At 50.9% G+C, this 14,411-nt stretch overlaps 1 protein-coding gene across 1 annotated transcript; it reads right to left on the bottom strand.

The window, feature by feature from the left end:
- Nucleotides 1-6,677: 6,677 nt before the first annotated feature.
- MYCL (MYCL proto-oncogene, bHLH transcription factor) lies at nt 6,678-13,778 on the bottom strand. The gene is made up of 3 exons (XM_075908630.1): nt 13,668-13,778; nt 12,674-13,199; nt 6,678-9,180 (listed from the first exon to the last, which is right to left on the bottom strand). Exons 2-3 carry the CDS (start codon nt 13,179-13,181, stop codon nt 8,624-8,626), a joined length of 1,065 nt encoding a protein of 354 aa, XP_075764745.1. The 5' UTR covers nt 13,182-13,199; nt 13,668-13,778; the 3' UTR covers nt 6,678-8,623.
- Between the last annotated feature and the right edge of the window lie 633 nt (nt 13,779-14,411).

The following is a 14,411-nucleotide window of genomic DNA, read 5'->3' as shown; positions in this document are numbered from 1 at the left end:
GGCAAGGGAAGGCATTGCCTTCCCAAAACTGCACACGCTCCCAGCACCCAGCAGGGCTGGGGAATGCTGGTGCCATGGTGCGGCTGCCTGGCTCTCCAGCCCATCAGGAGGGCTGAGGCCATGCCACAGTCTGGGGCGATGAGACTAAGGGGTCTCAGGATGTTCGGGAGGCTGGGGGCACTCACTGGGGGGCGCGGGGGAAGCAGGCTTGGCTCCATGGGGGGAGGTAGCAAAAGGGGCAGGGCTGGAGTTTGCCTTCTCTAGCTGGGCATTCACCCACCACCCATGCCCCCGACCCCGCTTGAACGCCAGGGCAGGCCCTCATCCCGTTCTGCGGCTGGAGCACCAGAGCCAGAAACACCCCACTCTGCTCCCCAGATGGAGCACGTGACAGAGCAGGACGAGCCCCTACTCCCCACCCCCCTTCCTGCAGGAGCACCCAGTGGGCAGAGCAGGCCAGCCCCTGATCCCACTCCTGGCAGGAGGTCTTCTGGACAGAGCAGGACAAGCAGCAAGTGGGGGGCACAGAGCACATGTTTATGCAGCTTCCACTTTTACAGGGGGCCCTGGCCAAGAATCTCTCCCTCTCCCCTCCCCAAAGGCCAGCTGGGTGGAGGGTGAGAAGAGACCCCTTTGCTCCTTCCATCCCCTCATTCCTCAGCTATCTACAGTCAGGGCCTATCCAGCTGTCCCATCCTGCCTCTGCCACTGCCATGCCCCAGAGAATAGTCATCCAGCCATGCCACATCCCTAGAAACCAGGACCAGAGTATGACCCTCATTGCTGTAAAGGCCTTTACCATGAGAGCTAAGCCCCTAGAACATGTGACCATAGCGGACTTCATTTAGGCACAGGTATGAGGGGAACCCCCTGGAACTACTCCAACAGAGAAGTGGAGGGGCAGAAGATGAGAAGTGGATTGGTGGGAGAGGGAGAATGTTACCATAGCAACAGAGGAAAGGGAGAATGTTACCAAGGTGACTTAGCACATGCGTCCTTCAGAGGGATAAAGAGATAAAGCTGCAATATAGACAACAGGGAGAGATGGGGAGCAAGCAACTGTTACTGTAGCAACAGAAGGAAGAGGGAAGAAAAAGATGGGGAGACTGTTACTAGGGAGACAGTAGGAGGAGGCTGTTACCAAGGTAACAGAGGGGGTTCTGTGACTTCTACTGTGGCAACAGCTATGGAAGAGGGAAAGAAAATGGCTCTTATCTTAGCAACACACATCTTTTGCCATAGCAACAGTGAAAGCAAGAGGCAGCAAAGAGAAATCTCATTGGGGGAGAGGAAATTATAGTCGGCTCACCAAACTGTCACAAACTTTACCAACTCATGCGCAAATCCCCATGCCCCACTTGTCAGCATGGTAAGAATGGAAACAACATTATATTTTACTCACCCAGAACAAATTACTCACCCTAGTCAAGAAGAATTTTTCAAGAGTGTAGTAAAGCCGAGAAGAGCAGTATCCAGGCAATGGTAGAATATATGCAGTATGATATATGACCCCTAAAAGGCTTGGTGTTAGCAGGACAATGTGAACCTAAAAATCTGGCTTTTGTCTGAAACCATTTCTCATTATTATAGCTAACACCTCAGCTACCCAAAGGAGATTATAGGGGGAAATAGGCTCTCTATGTGTTTGTGATTTGCTTTTAAAAGCACTGTGGTTGTGTCTAGACTGGCCAGTTTTTCCAGAAAATCAGCCGCTTTTCCGGAAAAAACTTGCCAGCTGTCTACACTGGCCGCTTGAATTTCCGCAAAAGCACTGACTTCCTACTGTAAGAAATCAGTGCTTCTTGTGGAAATACTATGCTGCTCCCGTTCAGGCAAAAGTCCTCTTGCGCAAAACTTTTGCGCAAAAGGGCCAGTGTAGACAGCTCAGATTTGTTTTCCGCAAAAAAGCCCCAATTGCGAAAATGGCGATCGGGGCTTTTTTGCAGAAAAGCGCGTCTGGATTGGCATGGACGCTTTTCCGCAAAAAGTGCTTTTGCGGAAAAGCGTCCGTGCCAATCTAGACGCTCTTTTCCAAAAATGCTTGTAACGGAAAAGTTTTCCGTTAAAAGCATTTCCGGAAAATCATGCCAGTCTAGACACAGCCTTTGTGTATAGTGAGTTTCATGGTTTCCCTTGTACTGTCCGCTTCCAGGAGTCCTTCATGGAGTAATACTAGAAAATGCATTTTTAAAGATAGGAAGCTGTGCTTGAAAGCTCACACAAATGGCAGGAAGACTCAGGAATAGGTGTAACATCTAAAGCTACTTTTAATTTGGTTTTGAAATGGACTAGATTTGAAAACTGTGATCCCACAGTTGGGTTGTACAGTTTAAATCTCTTTCAAGCCTTCTCTAAGCTGTCCCCTTCCAAAAAATAGCAAAAACCCCTTTGAAAGATGCTCTGTAGGTAATTTTGAGAGAGCAAAACACCATCCTTATAAAAAAAATACCCTGGCATCTTTAATGTGCATGCAGAAAGTTGCATTCAAGAGATCTACACTTGTATGGTCACTTTACTTGGGTTTGACTGCTTTGGGTAGATGTCAGGTCTAGTTAATCCAATGTACTTTTAACCTGTGCTTCCAGTGGGTCTATTTCAAACATGATGCTCACTCCACTAATCCGTTTCTTCAACAATGGGTTTTATATTTGATGTCTTAAGTATTTTATACAAACCTATTTTTTAATACGCTCAGACATATCCCCAGCTAGATCTAGCTCAGCTATTTTCCCTCTAAACAGGCATATAATAAAACAGTCTTCTGCATCTCTATAGGTTTTTTTGTACTTTGGTCTAAGTTACCCCAGCCCGCACGCTCCTTGTCTTACAGTGCTGTCTCATCTAATTATGCTCCAGTACTTTTGCAGCCTTCCAAGCAACAGTGCTGCAATACGGAGTACTGAAGGCAGAAACCAGGTTATTTGGTTATTGTTATTACTACTTCAAACCAGAGTGCACTGCAGCACCCCCAGTGCCAGGAGTTTTAGCACCTGTGCTTCTGAGCCAGCTCCGTGCAAAATGTTAGAGAGATGCTGTCTCCAGACATTGAATTCATCATCCCCAGGCAAAAAACAATCACTGAACTGAACTGAACTGAACTGAACGGAGTCTCAGGTGGGATCTTCAAAGGCATTTAAGCCTCAGGTCCACAAAGATATTTAGCCTCCTAATTGCCACTTGAATGAGTGGGGCCTAAATACTTTTTGGCTACATCTACACTTACAGCTTCTTGCGCAAAAACTCTTCCAGAAGAGTGTCTACACTGGCATGTGCTTTTCCGCAAGAGATGTGCTTTTGCATAAGAGCATCCATGCCAGTGCAGATGCTCTCTTGCGCAAGAAAGCTCCGATGGCCATTTTAACCATAGGGCTTTCTTGCGCAAGAAATTCATGTTGCCTGTTTACACTGGCCTCTTCTGGCAGAGCTCTTGCACAAGAGGGCTTATTCCTGAGCGGGAGCATCATAGTTCTTCCACAAGAAGCCCTGATTTTATACAGTAGAACGTCAGTTTACTTGCGCAAGAACACACGGCCAGTGTAGACAGGCAGCAAGTTTTTGCGCAAGATCACCTACTCTGGCGCAAGATCACGCCATCGTAGACAGTCTTTGAGACTGGGGGCGTAAGTGGTTTAGCACAGCAACATTCGACCACGGCTAGTGCGTGGGCCGCATGAGTGACCCTCCTTCAGCTTAATGGGTGGCAAGGTTATCCTTACCAAGGCCATCTCCCAGGACAGGGTGTTTGCTCACCGTGCTTATGTACCTACAATTTGTGAGATGAGCTAATTGAACCACTTTGATTGGATGCAGAGGGAGCACATGGCTCTCACAGTTAATGTTGTATGCAGTCAGCAGGCCCCTCACTTCACATGCTTTTGCTTTACATGCGAGTCACTTTAGTAAGGCCAGTAAGAAAAGAAAGAAAAAAAAAAAGTAAAAAAATCCACAATGCGGACAGAACCCAGCAGAAGCTGGCACCCCTGCACCGGGGCGACAGTAAATATCTTGTGGGCCACACATGCCACCCTGATGCATGCAGCCCAGAGGTGACAGGTTACCCACCACCAGCCCCAGGGACTTAGTTAAACTTTTGCTAACTCACTGAGCTGCATTTAAAAATCTCAATGACCATCTTTCCTCTTCTCGCACTTAGGGACAAGCATGAATAAGAGAGGGTTAACAACCTACTGTTGCATTGAAATGTGTCTATTTAGGCCCACCCTTCCCCTTGGAACACTCCTGTAGAAACTAGACACTTTGAACCTACGTTCTTACCTATAGTTTCAGAACATGTTTTGTGTAGAGGTGCAACCAATGGATTAGGAGTCAGGACACTCGTCTTGACTTCCAGTTCCACTACGCAACAAGCCTCAAGAGCCCAGAGCTTCAGAGGTATTTAGAAATCAATGGGGCTGTGTCTACACTGGCACGATCTTGCACCAAAGCAGCCACTTTAGCACAAAAATATGCTGCCTGTCTACACTGGCAGGGAGTTCTTGCGCAAGAACACAAACGTTCTAATGTGTGAAATCAGTGCTTCTTGTGCAAGAACTATGATGCTCCCGCTCAAGAATAAGCCCTCTTGTGCAACTGTTCTTGCACAAGAGGCCACTGTAGACAGGCAACATGAATTTCTTGCGCAAGAAAGCCTGAGGGTTAAAATGGCCATCGGAGCTTTCTTGCACACGAGAGCGTCTACAGTGGCACGGATGCTATTGCGCAAAGGCACATGCCAGTGTAGATGCTCTCTTGCGCAAATCCTTTAACGCAAGAACTCTTGTGTTAGAGTATTTGTGCAAGATCATGCCAATGTAGACGTAGCCTGGGAGTTAGGGGCCTATATACCAGAGAATCAGATCCTATTTCTTTAATCCTGTTTTCCTGCCTCAGCAGAGTAAGGACATTGAACTCTGATGTCGGTACAATGCTTTGATCTTAGCTGATGCAACACACTATACAAGCGTAAAACACAACTTCTGCTTCAGGAGCCAAAAGAATGAGGAACATTTAAAGCTCTTCATTGATTATAATCCTGTGAAAGACTAAACTTCCTACAAACAACTAAACCTCTCTTGAAATAGCACTAGCCCCCATCTAGATGCTTGTCTTTGCAGTCACACCATGCCTTCTCTCCACTGCATTTAATACAGGATTTTGCCTCCAGGAGTTAAAACCAATAATCTGGGATTGCTAATGTGTAATAAACATTCTTCAAATTAAGATACAAATATTTCAAACTCTCTGCAGAGGGGGATGTGGTGAATTCTCTAGTAGCCCCTAAATCCTCCCCGCCCCAGCGAGCAATATCATTCCATCTTAGCTTTCCTCTAGAGTTACTCACAGACAATTCACCATCATATTCATCTTGATGACCTTCAGGGGCAGTGAATTCCACATGCTGACTGTTCTGTAGTGCCATTAGAAGAGTTTAAAATTACATCAAGTCCCTCATTAGAGGAACTCCACTCACAGCCCTTCTTCCTCAGTAAAACCACTTAAAGAGAAATTAATCCAGGTGATTTGGTTCCCAGGACCCACCACTGTAGACATTGCACACTTCAATCATGAGAAAGCCTACACAAAGGCACTAGTCTTGCTTGCAGGAAACTACATGCTGCCTAACGGAATATTGGGTCTAAATCTCTTGCACTCTAATTTCTGCAGGCTTCCAGGATGTTCCCCACTCTAGGGCTATGTCTACACTCGTGGCTTCTTGTGCAAGTATGGCTGTTCTTGCTCAAGAATCTGTAGAACATCCACACTGCCCGCCCGCTCTTGTGCAAGGAAATTTACAGTACAGCATGGTAAGAGAGGGCTTCTTGAGAAAAGAGCATAGCTCTTGCAAACAGGCGTAAGCCCTCTAGCACAGGAGCTCTTGTGCAAGCGGGCAATGTGGATGCTTGGCAGGGATTTCTTGTGCAAGAAAGCTCTATGGCTAAAATGGCCATCAGAGCTTTCTTGCGCAAGAGAGCGTCCACACTGCCACAGGCGCTCTTACGCAAAAGCACAGCTTGCACATGGCAGCGTGGACGTCTTCTTGCACAAGACTTCTTGCACAAGAATCCTTGGGCAAGATGTTCTTGCGCAAGAAGCTGCGAGTGTAGACATAGCCTAGTTGTCCTCCAACTCTTCCCCAGATTTGAAGGCTTTGATAACCCTGTAGTCCGGGGTTTCTTAAACTTTAAGACTGAGAAACACCAAACAATATTTTTTTTTAAGAAAATGAGGAACACCAAGGAGCAACAAAAAAAAGGGGGGGGGAGGAAGGGAGAGGAGTTTTGGGCAGCTGTTTTGAACCCTGTTCTCCACAGTACACCTGTTTTAAAAACAAACAAAAAAACCATCCCTGCTGTAGACGGACAGCCCTATAACTGGGCTTAGTGATTGCTACTCGATTGCGCTGCCGCAGGCACAGTAACATTGCTTCTGCTGAAATGTTGATCTTGCCATTCAGGGATACAGCCAAAAGACAGCACGCTCCTCCTACGAGGGCACAGCCTTGGGAGCAGGACATGACGGCCCTTCCTGATGGGAGAAGAGGTATAGGTGAAAGTCCTACTGCCCCAGGAGGTACAGCCACCCTTAGCTTTGTTCAGTGTTTCTCTCAAGCAGCAGCGGGTGCGGTCACTCCCTGGAAACAGGCAGGCAACAGCTCGATGGAAAAAGCCAACCCAGTGTGTCTTTTCTAACTTATTTATTTATGAAGTGTGAGGTAATGAAGAAAAGTGCTAAATCCGACCACAGTGTTAACGCTAACGTTTCTCAGAAGGTCAGGTAGGAGCCAGACAACTCAGGGGCTGCTCTGTGTGTCTGCTGCAGAGTGGAGGTTCCAGCCACACCCCCTTCCACGAAAGATGAAGGCTCCTGGTCCTGCTCCCCCACCCACAAAAACACAGACCCCGCCTAGGAAGGCAGGGCGAGTATTCACAGCAGAGGGAGATTCGTGGGGAGGTGAAATGAAGTTTGGCCAGCTGAACAAATGCAGCTTCCCAAGGGTGTCGCTGCTGGTTAACAGACAGAGGGACTCACGTCTCAGATGCTTCCAAGAGGAGCATCAACCCTCCCCGGGAAAGACAAAGTAACTCCAGGTAACAGTCAGGCCCCTAGGATTTTAAGCAGCACCACTCCTGAGAACCTGCATTTGGGGAATACAGGAAGGCCAGGCAAACAGGGCAAGTTTCACCCTGATCCTCTGTGAAAGGATCATTATTGCCCTGTCTACAGCCTGAGGAGCAGGGATCTTCCCACGAGTCTCCTATCTGGAAGCAAGCAAATAAGAACCTAGGACCTCTCGGAGCCTCCTAGCAAGGCCCCAGGGACACTTCCAGCCCTTCCCCCAACACACCTTCACCAGCCTGCAGCAGGGACAACGCCCCCAGAACAAGATTTTCAAAGACAAGTCAAACAATACTCTCCAAAAAAGTTGTACAAAAATACAGCATTAAAAAAAGGTCATCCCGGCTACGAGTCAGACAGTTACAGCAGCAGTTTCTAGAACACAAGCCTCAAGACAAGCTACTGTGTAAAGTGGTAAGAAAGTGAGGTATAGTCCATTTCAAGCTGGTCTCGGGTCTTCTGCAGCAATAACGTTTAGCCATCCAGCCCTGGGAGAAAGAGGATCTTTAAGAACAGCCCTGGCCCCTAGAGAGCAAAGTTTCCCCATCCCCACCCACTTTGGGGCATGCCCCCATTGTCACTGCTTGTAGAGAGATGGACCCTGAACTGGGACACTGGATTGCTACGCCCTGGAGCGGAACACCCTGGCCGATTGGCAGTGGAGACTCTCAGTCAAAAGCAATCCGATTGATTTGAAGACACTTCTGGAGGGGATGCAGCGGGCCCATGGTCTCAGCCCCACTGATGTGGAGCAGGATGGGGAGATTGGAGAGGTGGGCCACTATGGGCTGGTCAGGGAAAGGATGGGGAGGGGGAAGGCAAGAGCACCACAGCAGAGGCACCTGGGCTGGGTAGCAGAATGGGGGAGGAGACAGGGGAGGGTGTCAAACTTCAGCAGACCATGGCAACAGCCACCATATTGACCCAGCCACCCAGTGATGCATGTATGAAGAGAAGCCACAGAAGGGCTGGATTCAGGTCCTGTCTGAATCAGGAACCTGCCATCATTATTAGGCTTCTGGTTGCCCACTCAGGCCTGTATTTTGGAGAGTGGCCTCAGTTTGAGTGTCCAACATCAGGTACCTGAGGCCTGAAGTTCAAGGCGCTAAGGCAGCTCCAACTGGCCTCAGCGGGCTTTGTTCCACATCCCTGTTCGAGGCTCAGCATCTCTGGACACCCTCAGAACGAGGCACCCAGAACTCACGGGTCCCTTTTGACCATTTCAGCCCAAGCAAAGTCCAGTGCCTACAAGTCAGGTGCCAAGTACCAGTGTCCCCACAGGCTAAGAATTTGCCAGCTGTGGGCTAAGCTACTCCCTACTCTGTTAAAGGAGGAACCCGAGACCAGGCCTGGATAAGGGAGACAAGAAGCTCCCCCGCTTCCTAGAATGCAAGCCATATTCGTGTGCGCTGGCTGCAGTGCATTCTGGGATCTGTAGTTTGGAGGGTTCACGCTAACCAAAAAAATGTGCAAATCAATATTGGAAAAGGTGTCAAGTCTGTGGTAGCTAAAGTCCCTTGAGATGGGCAATTCGCTTCAGCAGCTGATGCTGTCTCAGCTTCAGCTGCCTTTTCTCTGCAGCCATCCTCCGCTCCCCAACAACGAGCGACTGCAGGTACTCCGCAGCTTTGCTCAGGATCACCACTTTGGGGGTCTTGGGACAGTTAGCCAGACCGGGGACCTGGTCCCTCAGGGCCTGGAAGCGGGAGCGGAGATCATTTCGCCGCTTGCGTTCCAAGTAGTTGTGGTTTTTCCTCTTAGCCATGTCCTCGCTGTCCGAACTGGGCGTGCTCCCGGTTTTGGGCAGGCCAGGCTCAGAGTGCTCTGCACCTTGCTCCGGGCTGCTCAAGGGCTCCTCTTTGGGCTCCTTCTCCAAGGCATCCTCCTGGGAGCAGGTGTCGGGGGGAGAGCGGGCAGCGTAGTTGTGCTGTTGCTGGTGGATGGAGATGTGGAAGTGTTTCATGCAGGGGTCCAGGGGGTCTGCTCGCACCGTGATGGTGACCGGCTTCCTCATACTGAGCGATTGTCTCTTTTCCACGGTCACCACATCAATCTCTTCACCCTCTATTCAAAAAGAGGCAAGCACAACAAGCCATCACTTGGAATCACTGGACTAGTCCCTTCAGCAACCCCCTTGCCCAGCCTCTTAGAACAGCACAGTGAGATGCCCAAACAAGAAGAGACCAGACAGTTGTAGCACCAGACATGGGTCTCCAGAACCTCGTTACGGAAGAGAGATCCTAGAGCCATTCAACTGGATTACACTCACCAGGACAAAAATCTTACTCCAAGTCCTGGCCTTCACCACATCCTCTGGCAAGGAGTTCCACAGGTTGACTGTGCAGCCAAGTGAAGAAAAGCTTCCTTTTGTTTTAAACCTGCTGCCTATTGATTTGTTTGGTGACCCCTAGTTCTTACTGTAGGAAGAAGTAAATAACTTTTCCTATTCACTTTCTCCACACCAGTCATGATTTTATAGACCTCTATCATTTCTCCCCCCACCCCAGTCTCCTCTTTTCTAAGGTGAAAAAGTCTTTAATCTCTTTATATGGGGACCGGTTCCAAACCCCTCATTTGTGTTGCCCTTTTCTGAATCTTTTCCAGTGTCAGTATCTTTTTTAGATCTCTCCCATATCAACTAATCCCAGTCACAGGAATGAGATTTCTTGCCTTAGCGACACGCTCCGGGTTCCCAGGAAATGGGAGGAGGGTTTCTTACTGTTTCCACTGCAAAACTCATTATGAGCAAAGACGACCCAACAGGAAAGAAATTCCTGCACCCCCAGCTCCCATTGCTACACCCATCCTCTCCTCCCCCAGCAGAAAGGAAGGGAGCAAGAGCCTTAGTAGCTGGGGACAGAGTTTAAAGATCTTCCCCTTGCTCCTGCCTGTCCAGTTCTTTCCTGGCCCATTGGAATTGTAAATGAGGGATCTGGGGCCTATGTTGCCCTTTGTTCCTGCTCACTGCAGCCTCACACTTTAGTGACTTGTTACTTTTCACAAGTTATAAATCCTATTCACCTCCCCACCCTGGTATTCTCCTCTCCCCATTCAGCTAAAGATTTCAGGGAGGGGAGTGACAACCCTCCCCCATCACAGTGGGGGGGGGGAGGGAGGGAGGGAGGAGAACCTTTTGCCATCAGGTTCAGTGAACCTCTCTGCCTGCCACCATTTAACATTCCTCCCCACACCATCTCCAAACATGTTCAGCCCAAAGAACCAGAGGGGAAGTTACCAAAGCCCTAAACAAAAGACAAAAAACAAAAAAGGGAACAGACCTGGCTCCTTAAAACGCCACTTTAGCCATCCAACTTATAGGGCTACTATAAATCCACTCCTTGCCCCTTGAAGTTTTACAATCTCTTGGGAAAGTCCTGGAGAAGCACACATCCCATGCTTGTGACATTCCAGCTGCTTTAGCAATACTTAACAGTAGCAACGCCTTTCACTCAAGCAATTCTCTCAGACAGGTAGGCATGCTTTGTGCACCGGAGAGCGTGGTAATACAGAGCTCTTTAATATACTCGCCCAAGATCATGCAGCAAGTCTGACAGAGTGGGTCTCTGCCCACAAAAGCTTATGCTCCAATATATCTGTTAGTCTATAAGGACTTATTGTTGTTCTTAGAGCTTTACTCTGAGGGTCTTTACTCTAAGAACTGGTCTGTCTTTGAGCACTTGGGCCATATTTCTCGTGCAAAGAGATTACTGGCAAGTCAGAGGAGAGGTTAGGACTCTTTCTTGCTGTACGCATTAGATTGTACTCTCCCCCATGGCCCCTGAATGCTACAGAGATTATCCATCAGAGCTCATGCACCATTTGGCGATCAGCACCGAAGGGATCTACAGGTCTAGAATTTCTACTTTTAGGTCACACCACATTTTTTCCTGCTCCCCGCCCCCCAGGCCAGCCTCCTAACGTTCAGTGCTATTTCCTGGTTGCTTTCTACTTTGCACTTTTTATGCCCCTTTGTCAAAAACTTCCATTGTGTGGACAATATTATCATTTCCCCATTAATAAAATACTGACTGGTTGGGCCCCTCCTCCCAGCCAGGTGGCCATTGGCTGCTTCAGCAGGCACTTGGAATGTTGCTGTGGCCAAGCTACCTCATTGGTCACGGCCTCAGTCACTCTCAGAGGCCCCCCTCTCATTGTTTGCTGCAATCTGTTGCTTTTTGTTCTGGGACCATGTGGCCTGGGGCGTGAGTACTAGGGCCCTGGATTCAGATCAGGTAAAGTGCAGGTCAGCAAAGTAGCAAGATTAAAGTGGATAAAATATATAGTGCCCCCCCCACTAATTGAGATTAAGCCCATTAGAGCCTGCAGCCTCTTTACTAGCTCATCATCCTAATGTAATTAAATCTTAGTCCTAAAGGTGCTTCTTGGCCCAGCTAGCCTCATCCCTGCAATGAGTCAGAACCAAGTTACTCATCACTGGCTCATCTCAGTCAAACTAATATTAAGATCACGATAATGAGGTGTCTGGCCCTGCACCCCCTAGCTTGTGTCAGCACTTCAGTCACCCCTTATTTTCAGAAGTCTGGCATTTAAAGCTTGCCTGGAGTTTGTGTACTAAATCACACCTCCATCTGCTCACTTTGAGAAGGAGCGGGGGCGGGGATAGCTGGTGTCAGATATTGTTGCCTGCCATTAAGTGACAAATTTAAGCCAAGGTTTAAAAATAAAGAATCGCATGCATTAAACTTCCAATCCTACAGATAAAGATTCAGACTGAGTTTTAGCAGCTTGATACATGCCCCTCTTGCCTTTATCGCTCTTCACCTTCAAGCCCCATTCTAGTATTTGCACCACAATTTTCCTGTATTTGACACTTGCTAGGGACAAGGAGTCAGGGCCCTTTTGCAGAAGCAGCACTGGAACTCTACCAAGAACTAGGAGATGCCTCTAAGTTGCTTTGTCGTTTTCCTCACATGCCACCACGGGATGTCCCCAGAAGACAACTGTTTGGGGACAGTCAAAGCCCACCCAGAGGTTTTGCCTCGTCCTAGGAGGCTGCCTGAGAGGCTGGAAGCAGGGGAGTTCTGGGATCAGTTGAACCTAGGTGGGGTGCTAGAATTTAGAAACCAAGCAGCCAGAAGAGCAACATGGCTGCTAGGGGAAGCTTTAGAAGAGGCTCTCCATCGAGATGCCAACTTCCCTGTGCAGCTAAGCCTCCAGGCTCAGGGAGGTTTCCCAGAGGAACCCAGCGGCTCCGGCAGCAGGAGAGAAAGGTTAGAAAAAGGCAGAAGATTCCGCCCTCTAAGTCCCTTCAGGGACCCCCTCCCCTTGCCGGGGTCCCCCCCCAGCAAGAGTCCTAGAGGGGAAGACTAGTCAGCTTCCCTTTGTTCTCGGGCGTGGGCTCGCCACTCGCTCGCAGACACAACAAAAGGAGGCTGGGCTTCCAGGGAGCCGGTCCCACACTGTTTACTAACACACACGTGTAAACGGGTGCGCCGCCAGCGCAGCAGTTGGGCCAGGCCGGCCCCTGGGTTGCCGGGCGCGGGCCCCCACCTCGCTGCAGAGCCAAGGGGACGCGTTGGGTTTGGGAGCCCCTTACCCGAATCGCATGGCCTCTCGGCTCCCGGGGCGGCCGGGGGAGGCTTGGTCTCCGCCGGGAGGCAGGGGAAGACGGCAGCGGGGTCCACACACTCGCTCACCGGGCTGTTGAACCCCGCGTCCTGGGCCAAGGGGGACTTGTGCGGATTCGCCCTTGGCGCGCCCGTGGAAAGTTTCTCGGTCATCACTTTCTCCAGCCGCTCCCGGGCGGAGAAGCCGCTCCACATACAGTCCTGCAGCATGAAGGCGCTCAGGTTGCCCAAGATCGCCCCGGGGCCCAGGAGGTATTCCGGCTCCTCCCCGGGCAGGCAGCAGTGGGAGAGCCGGTCGGACCTCTCCCCTGCCCCGGGGCAGCAGGCTTTGCCCCCGGCGGGGCAGGGGGGCGCCTTGCGGGGAGTGGCCACCAGCTCGAATTTCTTCCAGATGTCTTCGCTGGGGGCGGTGGAGCGGTAAAAATCCTCCTCGGAGTCGTGGTCGTAGAAGTAATGCTGGTGGGAGTCGAACTCCATCGCTCCGCAGGGGCCAGCCTGCCGAGCCCAAAGCGCAGCGTCAGCGGCGAGCACGCTCCGAAGCCCCCTCCCCGAGCTGGGCAGGGGACACCCTCCCCCACCGGCCGCCAAAGTGACCAGCCCAGGCCCACTGCATTGGGGGCAGGACAGCACTTTCCCTGTGCGCGATCACCCCCCCCCCCCGGGACATGCTCCCTGAGCGCGCGCCCCAGGGGGGTCCCCACCCCACCCCACTCGGGACATGGCCCCATGACACAGCGCTGGCCGCGCCCACTAGAGACCCCAAAGCCCTTACACGGGGTCGCTCCCGTGGAAACCCCCTCCCCACGCGCGGGGCAGCTCCCTCCCACGCACGCGAGGCGGGCAAGTGACAGCCGGGGCGGGGCAGAGGCTGGGAACCGCGCTGCCTCCAAGTTTCCCAGGCTCGCAAAACTACAGCCCGGAGTGGGGGAGGGGCTCCGCCCCGGGGACACTCCCCCGCGTCACCTTTCTCCAGCGCGCCCCCGGGGGCTGCTTCCCGCGGCCTCGCTCCGCCACCGCGCTGGGTGCCTGGGACTCGGTTGCATTGTTCCCCCGCCGCCTTTTATCCCGGCTGCAGCAGCTGGCCCCGCCTCCCGCCAGCGGGCCCCCAACCAGGGGGCTCTGATTTGCATAATGGGCGGGGGCCAGCCCTTGTGAATCGCCTCGGCGCTCCGCCCAGCTCAGCTGGTCCTGCCGCAGCTGCTGCTGCTTCGCGTCCCAGCAGCGGAGTGTAGCCAGGCCCCTGGGGCCGAGTGCAGCGGGGCAGCTCCAGGAGCCGGAAGGGCTATTGGCTCCTACCTGCACTGCAACCCCCCCTCCCCTTGCAAGCCCAGCAGTAGCCCAGCCTTAGACTCTCTGGCTAATCTTTTAAAGACGTGGACTTTTCAGTATAGAAAAAAGCTGGGGGGGGGGGGGGAGTATATGCTAGAGGTCTATAAAATCATGACCGGTGTGGAAAAAGTGAATAAGGAAAAGTTATTTACCTGCTCCCACAATATAAGAACTAGAGGTGTCAAATGAAACTAATAGGCAGCAGGTTTAAAACAAACAAAAGGATGTTTTTCTTCACTGGGTTGCACAGTCAACCTGTGGAACTCCTCGCCAGAAGATGTGGTGAAGGCTAGGACTTTAACAGAGTTCAAAAAAGAGCTAGATACCGTCATGAGGTTAGGTCCATCAATAGCTATGAGCCCGTATGGGTAGGAATGG

The sequence above is a fragment of the Pelodiscus sinensis genome, chromosome 25 (genome assembly GCF_049634645.1).
Source record: "Pelodiscus sinensis isolate JC-2024 chromosome 25, ASM4963464v1, whole genome shotgun sequence".
Lineage (NCBI taxonomy): Eukaryota > Metazoa > Chordata > Testudines > Trionychidae > Pelodiscus > Pelodiscus sinensis.
Note: the sequence above shows the minus strand (reverse complement) of the source record. Positions and strands in the feature narration are given on the sequence as shown.

Excerpts from the sequence above, each read along its gene's own strand:
- MYCL (XM_075908630.1), bottom strand. The coding sequence starts at position 13,181 with ATGGAGTTCGACTCCCACCAGCATTACTTCTACGACCACGACTCCGAG. Across the intron at positions 9,181-12,673 it reads CGAGAGGCCATGCGATTCGG|AGGGTGAAGAGATTGATGTG; the intron begins GTAAGGGGCTCC and ends CTTTTTGAATAG.